The sequence below is a fragment of the Pelophylax lessonae genome (genome assembly GCF_965119305.1).
Source record: "Pelophylax lessonae genome assembly, chromosome: 4".
Taxonomy (NCBI): Eukaryota; Metazoa; Chordata; class Amphibia; order Anura; family Ranidae; genus Pelophylax; species Pelophylax lessonae.
In genome coordinates, this window is record NC_138771.1 from 657,380,763 (window position 1) to 657,403,293 (window position 22,531).

General features: G+C 43.6%; 1 protein-coding gene across 1 annotated transcript in view; it reads right to left on the bottom strand.

The window, feature by feature from the left end:
* LOC309553058 (uncharacterized protein) overlaps positions 1–22,531 on the bottom strand; it is a gene marked incomplete at both ends in the record, with an annotated part of 124,735 nt that overhangs the window by 78,143 nt on the left and 24,061 nt on the right. Inside the window, one exon of the mRNA XM_082253956.1 lies at positions 19,144–19,426. Within this exon, the coding sequence (XP_082110082.1) occupies positions 19,144–19,426 (283 nt within the window). The remainder of the gene's footprint in view (positions 1–19,143; positions 19,427–22,531) is intronic.

Here is a 22,531-nt window from a genome sequence, read left to right on the forward strand (position 1 = left end):
AAATGTTTTAATTTTTATTTTTTTTTATTTTTTCAATAATTGGCTCTCTATCAAAAATTACAATTTTTAAGAACTGTTTTTTGTGTGATTTTGTGTCTGGGGGGTCTAAAAAGTGTACCTGTGAAGTTTCAGCTCTGTAGCATGTCCAGAACCCCAAAAAAAAAGATCATATAAGTGTAAAAGGAGGGTCCCACCATCCCTGCTCTACTGAAAAATGATCTTTTTTTCTGGTTCTGGACATGTTACAGAGCTGAAACTTCACAGGTACACTTTTTAGACCCCACAGATACTAAATCCAAAGATTTGTTATTTTTTTTATTATTTTTTTTTAATTTTTCCAATAATTGGCTCTCTATCAAAAATGACAATTTTTAAGAACTTTTTTTGTGTGATATACCGTGTCTGGGGGGTCTAAAAGGTGTACCTGTGAAGTTTCAGCTCTGTAGCATGTCCAGAACCCCCAAAAAAGATCATTTGTATTAGAACACTTTCAGCACAGGATGTTGGCTTCTCGCTTTTCACACCTTGCCGGTTTAATAGCAGGCGTTTTTTTGGGCATTTTTTTTTGGTTCTTTAGAGGCAGGCAAACCATATATACCACTATACACAAGTTCAGATGTTTTGCCTGCCTCCAAAAAACCCAAAAAATGCCTGCAACAACACACCTGGGCGGTTTTTTTTTTTGACGCTAGCGTTTTTTTGGGCATTTTTTTGGGTTCTTTGGAGGCAGGCAAAACATCTGAACTTGTGTATAGTGGTGTATATACACACCTACTTATATGTATATACACACCTAGACATATATAGGTGTGAAAGGAGCGTAACTATATTGGTGTTAATTATTTAATTAGCGCAAGTAGTTTTTTCTGCTCCTTTCACACCTATATATGTGCAGGTGTATATATACATACATGGGTGTGTATATATACCCCATATACACATGTTCAGATGTCATGCCTGACTCCAAACATGTGCTCAAAAAATAACTATAGACGCCAGCAGCCAAAAAGAATGCTGGTGGCGGCGAAGCCATATTACAGAAGCGAAAGTGACTTGAGAGAAACTAGCTTTTCTCTATAGCGGTCACCCTGATATGGAAGGGTTTGGTCACCCTGCCATAGCAGTCAGTCAGTTAACCCTACACTACATTACAGTCACCCTGACACTTCACAATTTCCCTACAGAAACTAAATTTTTGCAGCTAACTAAAGTGTAAAGGAGCACTCTAACTACACTAGATATCCCTTTCCTCACACTAATAAATGCTAAATGACACTTTTAAAGTAAAATTAGCAGAACTGCTTCCACTCTCTTCCATGTCCTGTATAACAATGCTAGGAATTTGGCGGGGGCTATCTTATATACTGGGGGGCGTATTCACTAATGATTGGACTATGGACCCCCTAGTCACTCCAATCACATTCCTAGCATTCTCCTGCCCCCTAATTGGCTTTTGCTAATGGTTCTGGTCCAATCACGGGCTGTTAAAGCCCATTTCCTGAGCCATTGCATTTTGGTCGGTTCTGGTTGCCGAATTCCGAACTTTTTGGGCAAAAAGTTCTCAATTCGGCCGAACCTCGAACACCCAATGTTCGGGCCGAACCGATGGTCGACCCGAACCGTTCGATCATCCCTATCGCGGATGACCGCAGATTGACATATGCTGCCATGAGCTCTGATTCTGATTATTCTATCATCTCTATAATATCACTCAAGTTTCCTTTTATACTTTCTTGGTTTAGCTTTCTACGAACATCTTTAATGTATAATTTCCACTTATCATACATTCTTGCTCCAAATTTTCCAGCGCCTTTGCGGTCGGTTTTCTGATACGTTCTGAGCGTCTTAGTTCATGTGTTTGGGATATATTTGTTTGGGGCAAGACTAATGCTGCATCTGACTCTTCTACATCAGACAGGTTCACTTGCTCTTCACTTTCTATCTGATCTATCTTTGTATCCTCTAACAGTGGCATAGCAATACTAGACTTAGACATTTTTTACTCTAAATGCTATAACACTCAATACGAATTTTAAGAAGACTTTCACTTTAAATGCGTATAGGTACAAGCAATAGGTACAGGCAATAAAAATGACTTTCACTTTAAATGCAATAGGTGCAGGCAGTGAAAATGACATTCACATTAAATACTTTAGAGTCTGCATACTACAACTGCCTCTTGTTTTTTACTTACAGTCTCTTTTATTTCTAAACACGAAAATGTCTCTTTTCTTGTCAAGCCTATTGCAATAAGTAATAAAGGAAAGTTCTGACCTTATTCTGAAGAGCAGGATACTGTGATCTGTAAGTTGCTGGAACAAATATCAGTCTTAAAGGAGACTTGTCTTTTCTTGATCTGATGCTCTATTCTGACTTGCGATGCTTTGCACTGACTTGCGATGCTTTGTGCTGACTTGCAATGCTTTGCACTGACTTGCGATGCTCTGCTGTAGGCTTTGGGCCTAGTGGCGGGAAACAAGCTGGCTGTAGTACGTGGTCTCTCCGTGGGTAGCGGTGCAGGCGCTCTAGCTCTGGACTTTGGCCTCCTACCATGCGTCTTTCTCTCTCTCTAGGAATCGCAGGAGGGTTGGCACTCTTTCTGTGACTATCTTGCCTTTGCCGTTCTGCCACTTTAAGAGTCGGCTGCAGTTTGACATGTTCTATGGCCTCTATGGTAGCTCCGCTGCTAAATTGTGCTCTTTACTGTGCAAGTTGAGGAGCACTATCACTTTGCCCTCAAAGGGCTAAATAGTTCCACTGTGGCAGGCGCAGCACTATGAAGTGCCTTATGCGCTGTGGCATTAGAAGAACTTGATCTCTCTGACTTCAGTCTAACCAGACTGTCTGTTACTCTATAAATTCCTCTAATACCATTCTATGGAAAGCAGTAGGTTTAAAGAGCACACCAAACGCTTAAGATATCTTCTTTATTAACTTCAACTTTTCTTCATATACAACACTGACACTTTTGCAGCAGACAGTCCATGTACAACATGTGTTCAATGAAGTATAACAAAATGGTGGTTGAACTGTTCAATCTTGTCATTCTACATAAACGGTGGATATATTTCTCTCTTCAGTATCTGTACTTTCACTTTAAATTGTTTAAACACTTTATGATCTCTCTGAGAGGTATATATGATGCTTAATCTATATTCTTTCTTCTCTATTGCTGTTTGCTATAATTTTTGAAGTTTGTTTGCTTGTTTTATCTGGTTTGTTTGAGTTTCTGTTCGGTGGAACTACAAGTGAACACATAACTAGTTCAGTATACAGCTCTGATCACATTACTAACAATAGGAAGGTATATAACTGTATTAATTACCTATTTTTGGCCACTTGCTTCCATAAAACTGACTCTGTGGATCTGTGTCTCTTCAGATCTCCTCTCTCTGGTGGAATGAGAATGCTGGCTGTGAGCATGGAACTTTTAGACCAAAATGAGTGTAAGGCTGGCTGTGATTGGCCAAGACTCTTGCTGAGTGTAAGATTGGCTGTGATTGGCCAAAAACTCCTGATGGGTAATAAAGTTTAACTCTGTGCTTTCTGGTTCCAATTCTGCTGTGTCTGAGCTTACCTTACAGGCATATAAATGAATCTTAAAGACATATTTTCTTTTTTGCTTCTGTGAATACAATATACAACTGTTAAATGACATCCAGGCATGAAATCACAGTAAATAACTGCTTTTGTCTCTCACATATAAACATATGCACTGTATTGAGGTTATTAGCAGGTCTAGCTGTATATGCATGTAGATCATATTAGCAACCTAGGACAGGTTTTAGCTGGCCAGCTACACCAGCACTGCAGTAACACTTGGTGACGTGGCGAGTCCCATAAGTGCAGTTCAAGCTGGTGTGGTGGCTAGCACAAGTAGTGTCCCGCAGCCACCAATAATTCAAAGACAGGTCCATAGAGCCTATAGTGTCCTTCCTGATAAGCTGGCAAATCCTATTTGGGAGCCCACCACTTCTGCAGCGCCCGTACTTCCCCCCATTCACTGGCCAACCCGGAATTCAGGTGGAAACAGCCAATTTTACTCCCCTGACTTTTACAAGCTGTTTTCACGGAAGATCTGTACAGATCTAGTATGGATCTAGTATGGATCAAAGCAATTTATATGCCAATCAATTAATCGTCGCGCATCCAAATTTGAGTCTTCCAGAGAATTTGCATGGAAACTTATCACTGTTTCCGAATTTAAAACCTTTCTGGGCCTATCCCTCCTCAAGGGCATTACTAAAAAAGAGTGAGTTGCGGTCATATTGGTCCACTGACCTAATTCACCATATTCCAGTGTTCTCTGCTGCCGTGTGGTTCATGCACCTCATTGACAATGAACTCTGTCATCCTCGGGGTGACCCTGGATATGACCGGCTCCACAAAATTTTGCCCCTCATAAACCCCTTCAACCAGAAATTTGCAGTCTTGTATTTGTGTTTGGGGTCACATAGATCAGGATGATGTTCTGGTGTTGGAAATACTAACTTGGACCCAGTCATTAGAGCCGTCTGGTCCATATAACCTATGGCCACTTCAGGGGGCAAGAACTCTTCTTACATCAGGTGAGGTAACAACTCCAAAGGTGATTGGCAAATGGGTATAAGTCTGCCCCTCTATAAATTAAGTAGGATAAAAAATGAACAGAGAAATTGCGTGGTCATTTTTTTTATCATTTTGTTCACACAGATAGAGCTTTCTTTTGGTAGTATTTAATCATCAATGGTTTAAAAAAAAAAAAAACGAAAAGAGCTTTTGAAAAAAAAAAAAGTTTTTCTTAGTTTCTGTTATAAAATGTTGTAAAGGTAGCACTCTCCTAGTTAGGTTCTAGGTAAAGGCATTTGTTTGCTCTTCTGCTTATCAGGGAGCAGGATTTCTAGTTTTACCTGTTACATGTGTCCAGGTGTGATTCACTTGTTCTGAGGGAGTGTCCCCCACTGTATCCAATAGGGGAGCCTGTTGGACAGTGGAGGAAACCCAGCCAGTGACACACAGGCTTTTGTGACAGTCCCAGTGGGAGAGCACAACCGCAGTGCATCCTGGGATTGATCATAAAAGCCGGGGACACATGTGACAGGGTGTCTTTGGGCAGGAAGCCAGGTCCCAGGAGGAGGGTGACAGCTGTCTCTCCTCCTGTCTGATGTGGAAGGTGGTCACAGGCAGTCGGCCTAGTAAGCCAGAGTGTGGTGCTGAGCCAGGAGGTCCAGGATACTGACAGTGGAGTTGAAGGCAGAGTGACCGGAGGAAAAACAGTGTCCATGAGTACCCGGGAGCTTGCCAGAAGTCTGTCCAGGAAGGGGACCACTCCAGTGGGGTCAGTGGACAGAAGCTAGCACACATGGCACGTGAGAAAGGGGGTGCCAAGTTAGACCCTGAAGCGTAATTCAAAGTATAGTTCACCTTTCAAATCTTCACTTCAGTGGCAAGGTGAAGCAGCGGCCTTGCCGCACTCAATACAGTTAGAAGTCCTCAAGATTTGTGCATAGTTGTCAAGTTGGAGTATCCCTCTCATCCCTTCTCCCATCCAAGTTCCAAATAAAAAACAAAATCCAAATCCCCTGGACTGTTCATTGACTGAGCTAAGTATAAAGCGATAAGATTATATAAACTGTTGCTATGGGTAACCCAGGGGAATCCACTTCCAGCAGCTCCCTAGGGGGCAGTGCTACATTAATAATACATTTTCTCCTTCGCTGTTGTGCACTGAAGAGGCTACACTGATGGACACTGATAGTCTGCACTGATGGGAACTGATGGGTGGTAATGATGGGCACTGATAAGTGGCACTGGTGGACACTGATAGGCTGAACTGATGGGTGGCAATGATGGGCACTGATAGGTGGCACTGATAGGCATCTTTGATAGGCACTGACAGGCTTCACTGATGGGCACTGATAGGCCGCACTGGTGGGCACTGATAGGCTGAACTCATGGGAACAGATGGGTGGCAATGATGGGCACTGATAAGTGGCACTGGTGGACACTGATAGGCTGAACTGATGGGTGGCAATGATGGGCACTGATAGGTGGCACTGATAGGCATCTTTGATAGGCACTGACAGGCTTTACTGATGGGCACTGATAGGCCGCACTGGTGGGCACTGATAGGCTGAACTGATGGGCACTGATGGGTGGCAATGATGGGCACTGATAGGTGGCACTGATAGGCATCCTTGATAGGCACTGACAGGCTGCACTGGTGGGCACTGATAGGCTGAACTGATGGGCACTGATGGGTGGCAATGCTAGGTACTAGTAGGTGGCACTGATAGGCATCTTTGATAGGCACTGACAGGCTGCACTGATGGGCACTGATTGGCAGCACTTGTGGGCACTGTTGGGACTGCACTGATCATCAGTGCCCTGATTACCAGAGAAGATGTCCCCTGTGTGGATTTTCTGGTTATCAGCTCTCCTCATGGGCTGTTATCGTGAGGAGAGGATTGCCGATAACCGGCAAATCCTGTCTACTCTGTGATCAGCTGTGACCTGCACTTTTTCCCATCTGTGACCAGCTGTGTCCCAAGGACACAGAGATCACAGATCACCACCTATGCATGCAGCAGGGGATGAACGATCACGGGAGGACAACGTATGACGTCCTTTCGCGGGGGAGGACTGGGTCAGGGGGCAGGGGGGCAATTGCCCCCTGGGCCTCTCTGATGCCTCCTAAAACGGCTGTACTGCTTCTGCCACAGACATGCCTAAAAGATTCCTGGTAAAGAGAAGTAAAATGTCCCCACTGCTGACCTACTGAGTGTGGGATGAAGACAAGGACAGAGCTCAGGACTACCCACCCCCCCAGCATGGATGGTGTAAACTTTGTCTAAGCAGAGACTGGTTCCATGCCCCACTGCAGACTCTCCTTCCCCAGGCAGCCCCAATCGAATTGTCCCAGCTCCCCCCAACTGTCCGCTGCTGGTCAGGTCAGGATCCCGGTTTCGGCCGGTCAGTAGAGAATACCCAGAGCTTCAGCCTGGAATTGGAAGTCAGGAGGAGGTAGAGTGGGAGGGGAGGCGAGTCGCTGCACCATGGGCCTCTGGTTTGTACTTGCCCCCTGGGCCAAAAGAGCTCAGTTGGGGCTGGCAGGTGGAGGAAAGTCTCCAGTAGGCCATGGAACCGGCCTCTGCTCAGACACAGTTTACACCATCCATGCTGGGGGGGAGGGGGGCCTGCGCTCTGTCCTTGTCTTCGACCCGCAGTCAGTAGGTCAGTGGCAGGAACTTTTTACTTCTCTTTACCAGGAATCCTTTAGGCATCTCTGTGGCAGAAGCGGTGCAGCCTTTTTTACAGGACAATAGAGTGGCCCAGGGGGCAATTTCCCCCCTGCCCCCTGGCCCAGGCCTCCCCTGCAGGTCCCTGTGTTGATGTCACAAGCCCATCCCCCCCACAGTTAGAAAACACCTCCTAGGCTCATATTTAACCCTTTGATCGCCCCTGGGTTAACCCCTACCCTGCCAGTGTCATTAGTACAGTGACAGTGCCTATTTATAGCACTGATTACTGTAGTAATGTCACTGGTCCCCCCAAAAATGTCAGTTAGGGGTCCGATCTGTCCGCCACAATGTCGCAGTCCTGCTAAAAATCGCAGATCGCCGCCATTACTAGTAAAAAAATAAATAAATAAACAACAGTGACATAAATCTTTCCCCTAGTTAGTAGATGCAATAACTTTTGCGCAAACCTATCAAAGTTCGCTTATTGGGATTTTTTTTGTTTTACCAGAAATATGTAGCAAAATACAAATTGGCCTAAAATGATGAAAAAATTTGATTTTTACATTTTCTTTGGGAGGGGGAATGTTATATAGCAGAATGTGAAAAATATTGTTTTCTTTTTTCTTCAGAATTGTCGCTCTATTTTGTTTATAGCGTAAAAAATAAAAATCGCACAGGTGATCAAATACCACCAAAATAAAGCTCTATTTGTGGGGGGAAAAAATGACATCAGTTTTATTTGGGTACAGCGTCACATGACTGCGCAATTGTCCATTAAAATGGCAGAAAAATGGCCTGGTCATTAAGGGGGAAAATCTTCCGGTCCAGAAGTGGTTAAGAAAGTGATCGGATGGAACTCAAGTCTTTGCTACGATGTTTTTGCCATAATAATTAAAATTCTCTTGTGACCCAATATCAGCAGCATGTATACCTTTGTTAAAGCAGAGCTCAACCCAAAAGGGGAAGCTCCGCTTGTATGCACCCTGTTGACATTAAATCACTCCCAGTGATGTATAGGCTTGCTGACCTGCCCCGGTTGCACCACAAGTCCCAGCGGGCCCGGAGATTACTCTTAACAAAAATACACCTGCACAGCATTAATTGCTCAAAGCCATCTGACGTTTAGTTTATTTCATACAGTTTATATGATAAAATGTCCCATAGGAGAACAATGAGAATACAGTTACGCCCCCCTTGGTTACTTGTCCACAATTATACATTGGTTCATTTATGACCTTCTGTAGAGAGAAAAAACATTAGCTCGGCTGGGTTTCCCACCAAAATCCAGATGCGTCTGGAATCTGTAGAGCCATTGTCTTGGGAACAACCAAGATAAGAAAGAAATGAAGGACACTGAGACTTAACTAAGTTTTGTTCTCAGCAAAATATAAATCTCATGCATGACACATTAATATCTCAATGTTCACAAAATGTCTTCTAAAACTAAAATGGAAGAACTCTTGCTCAATTCTCTCTCAATCCCCTCTTAAAATCATTAATTTATATACGATGATTTTCTCTTATTATGCTTACGGTGTCATCAAGGGACAAACAGTCTCCTTGGTAATTAAAATAGAGGTGGGCGACATTAGTCCTTGGGCTCCTTGTTGTACAAAAAGGACCCACCCTGCCCACCTAAATGATAAGATTCTTTCTTCTATCCTTATATTGCTTTACATAATCTTTATAGTCTGAGGAAGGGGGTGAAGTGTGCTGTAAGAGGGTGGTTTGATCAAGTCCTGCAACATTACCATTATACATGGATAAATTGTCTATACTTTTGCTAAGTATTTTCTTAAAGCAGGGTACCACACAAAGCATGATGATACCGATTATAATAAGTATAAATACAATAATAATTCCTAGTTGTACCAAAGCTTGCTTCCAACTATTAAATCACCCGAAATACTGATCCCAAGGGCTGTCAATGCCAAAATTCTTCTTTAGTTTCACAGAATGGCCAGAGTGACCTTACCTTTGGGGCCTGCATTATCAGAAATGTAAGTACAACATACATCTACTTTATCAATATATACATAGGTATCACCTTTTTCTACAAGGATCATATCCAGAGCCATTCTATTCTGGAATGTCATCTGGGAGGTAGCTTCTAGTTGTTCTGCCCTTTAGGGCATTCCTTGTATAGTTAACAAATCTCTGCTGATTAAAATAGATATAATTTATCCAATCTACATTCTTATTGACTGTAACTATGGGGAACAACGATTCAAATCCAGCCGCAACCTGATCTCGGGCCCTAAACTCATTTTGGACCCCTCTTGGAACGCCTATGGCATCTATATAAACATGTGGGTCAAAACTACCCATGGAGACCTCTCTCTTTTGTTTCTCTGTAGTTCTAGTGTTCCCCTTTAACTGATGTGTGTTTTCGTCATTTTCAGTGAATATGTGTAGGGGCATTATTGCTTTAGGAAGGGCACACTCTCCTGTCCACTTCAAGACGACCTAGTCCTTATTTTCATATCTCCACATATCCAATATATGTCTCCCAAAGACATTGTTTGATTCTCTATAACAGTAGACCTGTAGGTGGAGCAATAACCATCTGTAAAATTTCCTAAAAATCAACCCCCACCACTGTGTCTGGAATAACATGTGTAGCTACCTGGGTAAATGGTGATAGATCCAGTGGGCCTAGATTTTTTAGTTATAATGGGATATTCCTTTTTCCATGTTTCACAGTTAGAATGGCTACTAGAGGTATTGGTAAAACAAGTTTCTACATTCTCAAGGATGTTAAGGGGCACTTTTCCCTAGGTGCGGCCTAGCTTCTCCACAGACATAACAATCTGACATGTTATGTGAGATAGCACTATACCTCATCCATTCTAACCATAAGTTTACATCAGAGAACCCTGTCTCTATGGCCATAGTATCCTCAAAAGTGGGATCTACTATAGCTACTGTTTCTCCCAAAGTCTGCACACGGGGCCTTAAAGGATTCGTCTCTTGTTGAAGAGCCATACATATCTCTTAGCTGAAAAGGCTTTCTGAAGATAGTCTAACCTGATCTCCACCAGATACCCAAAACGTAAGTTCCACTATCTTCTGGACTAGGATTTTCTATGGTCAGTCTAAATTGCTCGGGAACTTGTTTAACAATTGTCATTCTACTTATAAGTGTCTTCCCATTTTTATCCTTGTTAGTAGTAAGTGTGTACTCCCAATCGTCTCCCGTGTTCCAACCCACTGATCCCCAATAGTCACAATTGTCTCCCCAATATTTGTCCGTGACACATATAAATACAGTTCCTGGGCCTAATCTCCCATCATTATACCAAAGTTGTGTCATGGGAGGGTGAACTGTGGGACAGGGCTCTTTTATTCCTTAACTGAGGCGTCTCTTATTCTATGTCTGGGTTGGCGGCGACGAAGTCTTTTGATGACGAAACGTTGGCAACTCCAGACGCAACATCCACACGCCCCCTTACGGAGTCGGCTGCTTTACATTGCTTGATGCTGCTTTGGACATTTGCGGGACGCCGCTACCTGGTCCTGGAAACAGCACGTTCTATGTACCTGTTTTTTACCTTCTCATTGTGAGTAGTACTCTTTTAATAAATTGGATTTTATATGTTACGGAATTACGCTATGGGCTCTTATTCTTTTTATATACTCATGCTTATATGATGGAGTGATTATGAAGCATTGGAGCTTGACAACCTCTGGTGACATTGGTATAACATCTTGCTGGGAGAGGCTGTCTCATTAATTTGAGTAGCCAAGGAGTTCTGGTAAGCTGCTTGTGATACTTGAGCACAGAGGTGTCCCCATCCTTCACTTTTCCCTGGGTGTTACTGAAAAGGATTGTTCTTCTCAACACTTTGCATGTGGATTCATTTTCATTTGCATCTTTGTTTTGGGACTTTATTCAGTATTTTGGACACTATTTTGCTTATATTGTATAAATTTTTTTTGTGGTTTTCCACTTGTCAGATATATACAGTTACTTATGATCCAGGTTGGGATGAACACTAAAATACTAGTGCCACCAACAAAATCCACAGCTTGCCAAAGTTCTTTGCTATGAATACAGTCATTTTGGTAATTTTCAGAGACTATAACACCTGTTTCACCCACTCTTCGAGGATTTCCAACACCTGTTTCTCCTCCTTTATCTGTGTCTTTATCTTTGCCTTGCTTCGCACAATCCACCTTAACCTTTTTACTCGACTGGCATGGATCCGGGCTTGTTGGTTTTCCACAAGGACAGCGATTCTGGTCACTGCGACTACCTTTGTCTTGTGATGTGATGTGGCGACAGCTTGATCACTACTTCATCTCCTTCCTTCAAGGTATGGGTTGGTACTTGTGAAGAGATAGGAAAGGTGCGAGCAACTTTTTCGTTCCACTTGATTCAAAATTTCAATTACTTTTTTCTTTTCCTCGACTTGTCTTTGATTGTCCTATTCATCCTTTCCACTATACCTAAACTCTGTGGATGATAATCTTCAAAGCAGGCATCCCCATCCAGGAATAATCTCCCGATTGAGAATGCGTGCCACCGTGTGGGCATCTCCCTTTTGTGGTCCTACAAGCTTCTACTCATCTGCTGAACATGTTCACTATTAACTCTTGTTTCTTCCCTGTGTTGGGCTTATGTGTGAAATCTATTTGCAGATGCTCATGTTTGGCCTTATGTGTTTGTTTGTTTGTATTGCTCCTAATACAGGTGATGCACCTAGCAACATATGATTTCACTAATTTAGGCCTGTAAATGCAAAAAAACTTCAGTAATACTTCATGTTATTTCCCACCCCCTGTGTCCTATTCCATGATACTAGGCAATAGACAGTGGGGCGCTAGCTGCGGGCGGGTATACAAGATCTCCCCTCTTTTAGAAAAAGGCTATTCTCAACTTTTTCTAAATCATCACTTAATTCCTTAATTCCTGTTCTGTAGCATGCGTTTGTAGCTCTAACAATGTGTGATCTTTTGGCCTGGAGCAGGAACCATCTACAAAAACATCCTCTGCTCCCTCTATGGCTGTCTATAGAATCATGTTGTGGTTTAACACACCCTTTAATCCCAGTAACTCATTTAAAACTGGGGCCTACCTAGGGCAAATGATGTGGCCATCCCCATTACCATCTCACAAGATGCAATGCTTGGAGTCACTTCAGGCATGCTTTTAGACCTGGACTGCGACCATCTTTGGACAAAAACTATAGGGCAAAGTTTACCACCACACTCCTGGGCAAGTACACTTGCCATGGTCTTACAATTGTCCCTTGCATAAACACAAAACATTTTTCCATAATTTGGGAGGCCCAGTGCAGGCGCTACAACCATAGCATTTTCCATATACATAAACGCATTCAACATTTCATGTGACATTTCTGGACCTGTGGCTTTTCTCAAAATGTTATCATAAATAGGAGCAGTCAGATCCATTGCAATCAATGATCCTGGTTTGTGGGCGGGCAAGACCCACTGTGGGCTGGCAAGACCCACTAGAGCCGCAGCTCTTTTGTGACTGACTCTCCTTTCCCCCTCTGTGAGAACAAAACCAAGGTAAACAACACTTTCCTGACACCATTGTCATTTTCCTGTGACACTTTGTGTCCACATACATGTACATTTCTCAATAAACTCACTCGCTCTGACTGGCCTCCATAGAGTGACTAGACTACATATGTCATCCACATATTGTAGCGGGACTGACGCATGAGCAGGTGTCCATCCCGTCTTGCGTGGTCTGGAGAACTATAGAGCAGACAACTGAACTGTCCACTTAGCCCTGAGACATTTCTACACCAGGTCAGTTACCTGGGCTGAAAAACAAGAAACAAAGATGGCTGTGTCTCCTCACAGCCATCTTTGTTGAAAAAAACGCATTACTTCAACCAATCACTGTAAAGTGGGTAGCATCGGATGGTATGGCTGTCAGTAGAGATGGCACATCAGATACCACTTGCATGCTACAATCAGATAAAACTAAAAACTTTTTGGCTCCGTGCCAATCTTACTAAAAACTTTTGGCCTCGTGCCAATCTTACAAAAACCTGACCAGAGGTTCTGCTCCTTCAATAGAGGATACCCCTAAAATTTCACTCAAAGACTATAATCAGATAAAAAGTTAATCTGATTTGAAACTTTTGGCTCGGTGCCAATAGGGTCCAATGGTCACATTAATTGCGGTAACCCTTTCTGTCCAAAAATAAATTCCATAACTATAACAGGAACAAAGATATTTACATTTGAACCCTTTCTTGGCAAGTAGCCAATTTTCAAAATTTTGCACCAGAGCTCCCTTTTACATAGGGATCCATTTGCAAAATGTAATTTCTCATTATCTATAATTCTATAAAAAAATAACCTCAAAGTATCCTGCCGACTACGGCAAATTATGTTTTGCCTGATAAAAACAGTTTTTATTCACTATTATTACTCTTCCCAGTGGTTCCTATGCTTTATACACAAATGTATAAATGGCAAAACTCCAAAAATTCCATAAAAAAATAATTGCATATGTGTGGAAATGCTGGGACCCATAGTCCTACAAGCTCCACGCAAGAAGTGACCCCCTCCCTAGGAATGTACCAACTTCAAGGTCTTGCAGTTTCAAACAATTATGTATGTCTAGCTTGGAAAATGAATATTCATAACAACAAAAAAAACGGGGCGCAGTGGGGTACAGGGGCTTTGTGAGGTAATACGATTTCTTTAAATATACCTTCGGCCAAGAATCTGTCTAATATATACCTGACTCAATCCTCCCTCCAAGGGGGCATGAAATCAATCCTGCATCCAGGGGACTTATGGCCCATACCCCTGAATCCCGATGTCACTGTAAATCCACTCACTGTTGTGATGTTGTTGTGAGGCTGTTGTGAGGTTGTTCAATTGTGAGGGGACCTAATTTGAAAATGTCCTACCCTGCCTCTGAATCCCCTCTTTTTTCTGCCTCTCTGATAACGCCCTTGGAAATGCGCGCTGACAGGCTGTTTTCCTTTCAGCAGATCAAAAACAGCCAGCCGCATCTTTTTCTATTATGGCTTTTTGAAAACCATCCATGTCTTTATTAGCCCAGTATGAAACCTGCTGTTTCACAATTAGCATGTACTGGGACTTTAAAATTACTGATAAATGTCTAAATCAATAGGCTGTGCCACTTCTGGGTGACACTTAAACTGGCCTTATAAGTCCATACATTTCTAAACCTTGTCTAAAACTCCAGGACAGTTTCACCTAACTTCTGCTTATAAGCATTTGCTGTGGGTAATGAGGACTTATTCCTAAAAGGCCTAGTTAACTCTTTCTCAACATCTTCAGTGCCTGTAGCGATGGGGGGAACGGGGACATACGGGGGTGGATGTCCTGGATGTCCCAGATGTGATTTTTCTGCATTTGAGCAGAACCTCCATTTCTCCACTGGAGCCTCTTTAGTATTCTTATTACTTTTTGGCCTTCTAGCCTTTTCAACTGTTTTATTATTCTATAAGGGGGCATAAGTTAACCAGTTTTCACCTGCCCTTTACATATATTTCTTATCCCATTGTGGATTCCCTAGGAAATATGGGAAAGCTTGTCTATCTTCTAAGCATAATCCTTTAATCATAATACATCATTATCTCCTTCCCGGGAAAACGGATTACTACTTCTCATTGTAGGGAAAACCCTTCTGTTACATAGACAGAGCCTCTTAGACTTAAAACCTTCAGTATAATTGACATATACAATATACATTAATTCTTATCACTTTAACTTTAGGTAGACCGTTCTTCTACCTTAATTTACTTCCAGGAATATTACTCACCAAATATTCCCGGCCATTTCCATTACAAAACAATACACAAATACCAATATTCTCTCACTCAATAAAACATGTCTCTAGGATTTACACATTCACATAATCACTTGTTACCTAGCACTCCTTTATGGTTTCAAAACCCTCCTTCAAGCCACTGATGTATATAAATTAAACCCTTATACTTTTGGACTCGGGGTGTCCCTTCTGGGACAAAAAAAAAAAAAACCCTTTCCGAGTCTTGACCAATACCTCCCAGGTATAGTGGCTATCAAGAAGGTTTTCCTACCATTATAGACAAACAATACACATATTATCTTATACTTCTATGCGACAGAAAGAATAGGCAAAGGAAAGAAAAAGATTTGAGTCTCGTGGATTACAACCGGTCAGTCAATTTTCACAGTACTGTATATATTTCATAGATCAATATTTCATAGATCCTATCTATGTCTATAGGTTTCCGTCACTCAGGACCTGGGACCCTCCAAGGGCCTCTTTAGTGTTCCCCAAACACTTATCAAGTCTATACAGCCAACAGGTATTACTCTAGACTATATGGTCGTTGACCCAGAGGTCACGGCAAGGCAGAGGAAAATTTCAACACTTACCGGACATGGGCGTTGTTGACCATCTCGTGTGGGACCTCCAGAACTGTTGACATTAAATCACTCCCAGTGATGTATAGGCTTGCTGACCTGCCCCGGTTGCACCACAAGTCCCAGCGGGCCCGGAGATTACTCTGAACAAAAAGACACCTGCACAGCGTTAATTGCTCAAAGCCATCTGACGTTTAGTTTATTTCATACAGTTTATATGATAAAATGTCCCCATAGGAGAACAATGATAATACAGTTACGCCCCCCTTGGTTACTTGTCCACAATTATACATTGTTTCATATATGACCTTCTGTAAAAATGCTGTTTATTATTTTTACTTGCATGCAGGGCTTTTTTTCTCAGAGAAAAGGAGCATGTACTCCCCCCCAGGGCTCGACAAACGCATTTGCGACTAGAATAAGCGACCTGGCACCTGGGGTGCCCTGCAGGAGGCGTCCTGTCCCTTTTGCGCCCCCCACCTCCTCCTCGAGTGCACGGACTTCCGCGCCGTCCAAAAATTGAGGCCCCGGCTTTTCGGCCTTCTTCTGTGAGATGAGAGGCTAGGGGAACTGGCGCCCTCTTGTGGTGGCCGGGAGTAATGCATGTTCTCAATGCCTTCCCATCTCCTTCCAAAGAGGAGAGGAGAGGGAAGTTTTTTAAGGCTTCATCTCTCTGTCCAGTTGCCTTTGCTTAAAGGTAAGTGGACAGGGAGTGTGGTTATTATTATTAATTTATTTTTTAAATGTAAAAAAAATGAATTATTAAAAAAAATAAAAAAAAAATTCTTTTTTTTTTCCAATTCTTATTATTTAAAAAAAAAAAAATATATATATATATATATATATATATATATATATATATATATATATATAATCTTTTTTTTTTTTTTTTCTCATCGCCGTGCCACAGCTGAAGGCCCCTTTCACATGGGCTGTCTGATCAGGTCCGCCTGTCAGTTTTTCAGGCATACCTGATCGGACCCTTCATTCTCCTCTATGGAGCAGTAATCTGCCGCCATCTGATCCTGTCTGCCAAAAACAGACGGATGGTGGTTCTATTTTCTATCCATCCCGTGCATTGGATCAGATGGCATCGGATGGAAAGAGACAGACAGTCTGTTTCCATCCAATTGTGCTATAGAGGAGAGTGGAGTTCTAGTCGTATTTATGTGTAAATTTAGTATCCGTTTTATTAAATAAAGCTTGGTTGTTAGTTTAAAAAAAAAAAACTGGCTCCTAACTTTTTTAGCTGGCTCCTAGATTTCAGACAAATTTGTCAAGCCCTGCTCCCCCCATCTGAGTCACCCCTTGTCTCTGTCCCCTACCCACCTCTGAGTACGATCCTCTGCAGCCAGGAATAATAAATCCCCCCAGCAACAATACAGTAGATCCCCCACAGGAACAATAGATTCTCCCCAAGCACCAATATACCACCCCAATAACAATAGACCCCCAATGTAACAATACAGTAGACCTTCCTGAAACAAGCATAAATAGACCATCCAGCAGCCAGCAACAATAGACCCCCTCCCTCAACAGAAGGTCGCTCCTAGCAAAAATTAATTCCCCTAGCAGTAGTAACATAAGATACCCCCAACAAAAAAAATCCCCCACCAGCAACAATAGACCTACCTAGCATCAAAATACCCCCCCCCCCAGTGACAATAGATCCCCCAGCAACCAGAATCAATAAACCCTCCAGCATACCCCAGCACCCTGTTCAGTGCTGGAGGTGCCGGAACTACGTTCCCCCACGTTCCCACATAAAAAAAAGCCCTGCTTGCATGTTCCCCTCAGGTCTATAGCAACTGCACTTCCAAGTGCACTTGCAGTGCACGTGTAGTGCAATGTGGATTTGCCTTTAGTAAATAAACCCCAATATCTAGTAACTGGCCATCACCTTTTCCCCAAAAGGTGACATGTGATATCTTCTATCTCTACAGGGAATACAATGCAGTCACTGTGACACAATAGTATGTGGTCACTTCTCCGCTCTGGTATATATATCTGCTCCCTATTACAGTGTTGCCAGCACCAACACCGGCACCGTTCCTCAGTGGAGATGGAGTAGGAGAAAAGATAGAGAAGGGAGCTGGCCACAGGGACCTCACTGGCCCTCTGGCTTTACAGAGTGCCCACATGTGGAGGAGGGACCAAACATAGGAGGAGGGCCAGAGAAAAGGGGGAGGGGCAGGATAAGGAAGATTAAATAATATTCTTTTGTAACTAAAGCTACCCGTGCACCAGTAGAGTTTGGTTAAAAAAAAAAAAAATTCAGAATGTACATTTGATTTTCTATTGGTTAGTTGGGTCAATTGAACATTCGTCATTGACCATAGTGACAAAAAAATTCAAAGTAACAGGTCGGAAAATTTTTCTTGAATAAACAAAATTCTTATTGTGAATGTGTATTTTTTTGTTCAGAAAAATCCCATATTATAAAGGAACCTGTTTAATACATATGAGTGTCCATTCAAATAGCAGGCCTGGAAGAAATTTAGTGGCTTTAAGAAGAACAAGAAAGAATGTTATGACAACTTATTTTTCTATTGACATTAGAGGAGAAGTACAGCCAAAGCTCGTTTGTCTGTACTTCTCCTGTGGCTCACAGAAGTACAGTTCGATTTGTACTCCTGTGACCCGTTTTTAGCACACAGCCAGCTGAAGTCTACTTTCTGCTGATGTCACAGAGACGGTCTAGGCTCAGGCAAGATCGCAACACTGGGGTTGGGATCTGCCTACATGCCTAGACCGGCACCAGGCTCAGCCTCTCATTGAGCCACTGAGAGCCTGAGCCGGCTGCTCCCACCCCCTCCACAGCTTCTCAGTGAGCCAATGAGAGCTTGAGCCGGCTGCTCCTTCCCCTCAACAGCTTCTCAGTGAGCCGCTGGGAGCCTGAGTCGGCTGCTCCTGCCCCTCCACAGCCTTTCAGTGAGACGCTGAGAGCCTGAGCTGGCTGCTCCCACCCCCTCCACAGCCTCTCAGTGAGCCGCTGAGAGCTTGAGCCGGCTGCTCCTGCCCCTCCACAGCCTTTCAGTGAGACGCTGAGAGCCTGAGCTGGCTGCTCCCACCCCCTCCACAGCCTCTCAGTGAGCCGCTGAGAGCTTGAGCCGGCTGCTCCCTCCCCTCCACAGCTTCTCAGTGAGCCGCTGGGAGCCTGAGCCGGCTGCTCCTGCCCCTCCACAGCCTTTCAGTGAGATGCTGAGAGCCTGAGCTGGCTGCTCCAGCCCCCTCCACAGCCTCTCAGTGAGCCATTGAGAGCCTAAGCTAGCTGCTCCCCACCCCTCCCCCCACAGCCCAGCGCTCCAGTGAGCGAAGGAGGGCGGGGCAGAGCAGAGAGCCGGTGACTAACAGACACCAGCTCTCTGCTCTCGGAGCTGTGAGAACCAAGCGATCTACGGTGTTTGATCTCCTGGTTCTCAATGTTAGAGCCAGCTGGGGACAGATGCTGAATCCACCTAGGTATAAATCTGCAAAAACCCCAAACCTCATACTTCTCTTTTAAGTTTACTGACATACAGAAAGAGCCCTCTCTGCCTGAAGCCCTACCCACTGGCTTATCATATTGGCTGTATATTCCACCAATCCCATATTTCCTCTCCCTGTGATGTCACCAGCATTTGAGCCGATTTCTGTCATCTGTGGATTCCCCCCACGGATCTTTAAAGAGCCTCTCCATACCCATAACCCAGCATGGAGGGGCTCAGTGAAGGTGGTGGTGAAGGTGTGGAGGTGTCGGATTGGGTCACACAGATCATAAAAGGAGATCCGCCCGGCCTCATAATCCAGATATATTCTGACTCTGTTACTGGAGATATTGGCAGGAAAAAGAATCCCTATACTGTCATGTACCACCCCATACTTATTATCAATTTTGACCAAACCCCAGGACTTGTTATTATATCCAATCAGAGATTGCCATCCGCTTCTGTCTATACTGGGGTAACACATCCCAATTCTCCATCCATCTGATCCCCCGACATCCACTTCCCAGTAATGTCTCCCTGAGGAGAAACTCCGACTGCTCAACACCTGGGGCCAATCCTGAAATCTCTCTGGTGAATCTGGGCTATTCTGGTCTATATCTGACCAGGATGCATTTTTTTTATCATCTGATATATGTAGAAGATTATGAGCTGTATTTACATCCAGTAATATATCTGCAGCTTTCTGCATATAGAAGTATACGTTTACTTCGGTTATTATATCAGATAAACCTGTGTGTATAATCCCAGCCACATCCAGACCTCCTCCAACATGGAGGAGCTTCTCATGTCTCTCTCTGTCCTCATTATCTCCATCCTCAGTATCACACAAGTCACCTGTGTCTGATTCCTGTAAGACAGTCAGTGGATCCGTCACGTTACACAGCTCCTCAATGTGACGCATCTTCCTGGACAGCTCCTCCTTCTTTATTTCCAGATCCCTGATAAAATCCACCACAGAGACAGAGACCTGCTCTGCTTCCCTGGACATCTCCTTCAGGATTCTCTTCTCCAGGTCTTCCAGACGTCTCCGGAGATCTCTAAACAGGGCAGTGACTCTCTCGGTGTCACCAGCTACTTTTTCTTCTACTTTCCTCCTGTGTTCCTGCAGACTGTGAATGGTTTCCTCCATCTCCTCTCTCTTTGTCAGAAGTTTCTGTACAGCGTTCCTCATTTTGTTTTTTTTATTTTCAGAGGCCTCATCGAGCAACTCAATTTCATGTCCTTTATGTCCTCCAATTAGACAACAGGCTACGCAAATACATGTATCATCCTCAGTGCAGTAATACTCCAGGATCTTCTTATGGACGGAGCATTTCCTGCTCTCCATGGACAAGGTGGGGTCAGTTAAGATGTGTTCTGGGGACTTTTTGTGGACTTTCAGGTGTTTATCACACAAATAAACCTCACAGAGCAGACAGGATCTAACAGCAGGTACAGGATAATCCACACAATAAGTACAGAAGACCCCAGAGTCCTCCTGATCAGGCTGAGCAGACAGGAAATTCCCCACTATGTTACGCAGTGTTATGTTCCTCTGCAGTGCAGGCCGATCCCAAAACTTTGCTCTGCATTGAGGACAGGAATATCCTCCAGACCCCTCCTGTGTATCCAGCACACGACCAATACAGACCTGGCAGAAGTTGTGACCACATCTCAGGTTTACAGGATCTGTATAAATGTTCAGACAGACGGAACATTCCAGCTCAGCTCTCAGATCTGCAGACGCCATCGCTGACAGCAGAAGAGAGAAATGAAACTGAAAGCCCTGAGAATTGGAAAGAATACAGCTGGGAGGGGTTGCATACTCCTACCCAGGACAAGGCTGAGCCGCGACTTGTACTGAACACATGTGCTTGTTTCTGGAAAATAAAGGTCATTTTTGGAAACGTATACACTGAATATGGAAATGTGTTTACTTCCTATTAAACTTCTTTTGCTAATGCAAGTAAAAAATAAAATTGTGGTCATAGAAGGGAAGGTGTCTCCCCAAGAATGAAAATCAATGAGATATCTGCTCATTCTTCGTAGTGTATCCGAAGAGCCCATACCCAGCACAAAAATCAACTGACGTGAGATTGTTGGGTCCATGTTCTCACCCTCCTAGCCCTCTTCACTGAAGAGAGAAGACTTGGTATTTGCTCATCTAAAATTTTCCAACTAGATAGAAATTCCACACCATAATCCCCCTAGACCAAATGATTTGGACCAGTGCACAAAGCAAGGTCCATAAAGACAAGGATGAGTTAGTTTGGGGTGGAAGAACTTGACTGGCCTGCCTCAACCCGATAGAATGCATTTGGGATGAATTAGAGCAGAGACTGCGAGCCAGGCCGTCTCGCCCAACATCAGTGCCTGACCTCACAAATGCACTTCTGGAAGAATGGTCAAACATTCCCATAGACACACTCCTAAACGTTGTGGACATCCTTCCCAGAAGAGTTGAAGCTGTTATAGCAGCAAAGGGTGGGCCGACTCAATATTGAACCCTACGGACTAAGACTGGGATGCCAAGGCAGGCGTCCCAATACTTATGGTAATGAAGTGTATGTTTGTCCCATGCATGTTTTAAGCCATTGACTGTCTCACTACCTCTGCTGGAAGTTTACTCCAAGCATCAACTACCCTTTCAGTAAAATAATACTTTCTAAGATTAGTTTTGAACTTTCCTCCAATTTGTTAGAGATCATGTCCCCATGTTGTTGATTTTTTTTTTTTTTTCATATTGAAAATACTGCCTCCTGAACCTTATTCATCCCTTTGATGTATTTAAAGGTTTCAATCATGTCCCCCCTTTCCCTTCTTTCCTCCAGAATGTACATATTACGTTTCTGAAGTCGCTTTCGATATGTTTTATCCCCCCAAACCTTTCACCATTTTTGTTGCCCGTTTCTGGACTTGTTCTGTCTTATCAATATCTTTTTGTAAGTGAGGTCTTCAGAACTGGACGCCGTATTCCAAAGAAGGTTTTACAACGAGCCATGCAAGAACCGGGTCGGGAGTACAACTTGATATGCAAAAAGAAAGATGCAAAGATGATACATTCATTGGTTCCATGAGGTGCAGGGAAATTAATGTTCATGATCACAGCTTAGGGCTGCATGGTATGCAGTTGTATGTAGTAATCATCCAGCATTCATGCAGGAGGATTATTCAATGGCAAAGCGTGGGGGGTGGGGGGCAGGGGGCAGGGGGCTTTGGCCCTGGGCGAAATATCTGGGGGGGCCCATCCCATGCCAGTGTCACTCCATCCTAATCCTTATAATTTATAGTGCGTGTCACTCTCTGCACTCTGGCCGCCATGTACAGGCTCAGCAATGGGCAGCGGGCACCCTGTGATTGGCTGAACGGGATCATATGCAGTGGCAGGGCTGGCCTGTCTGAGATCATGGGAGGTGCATGCTTGCTCCTGGAGTCCCGCCTCGCTGTCTAAGCTGCCATCTTCCCCTCATCCGC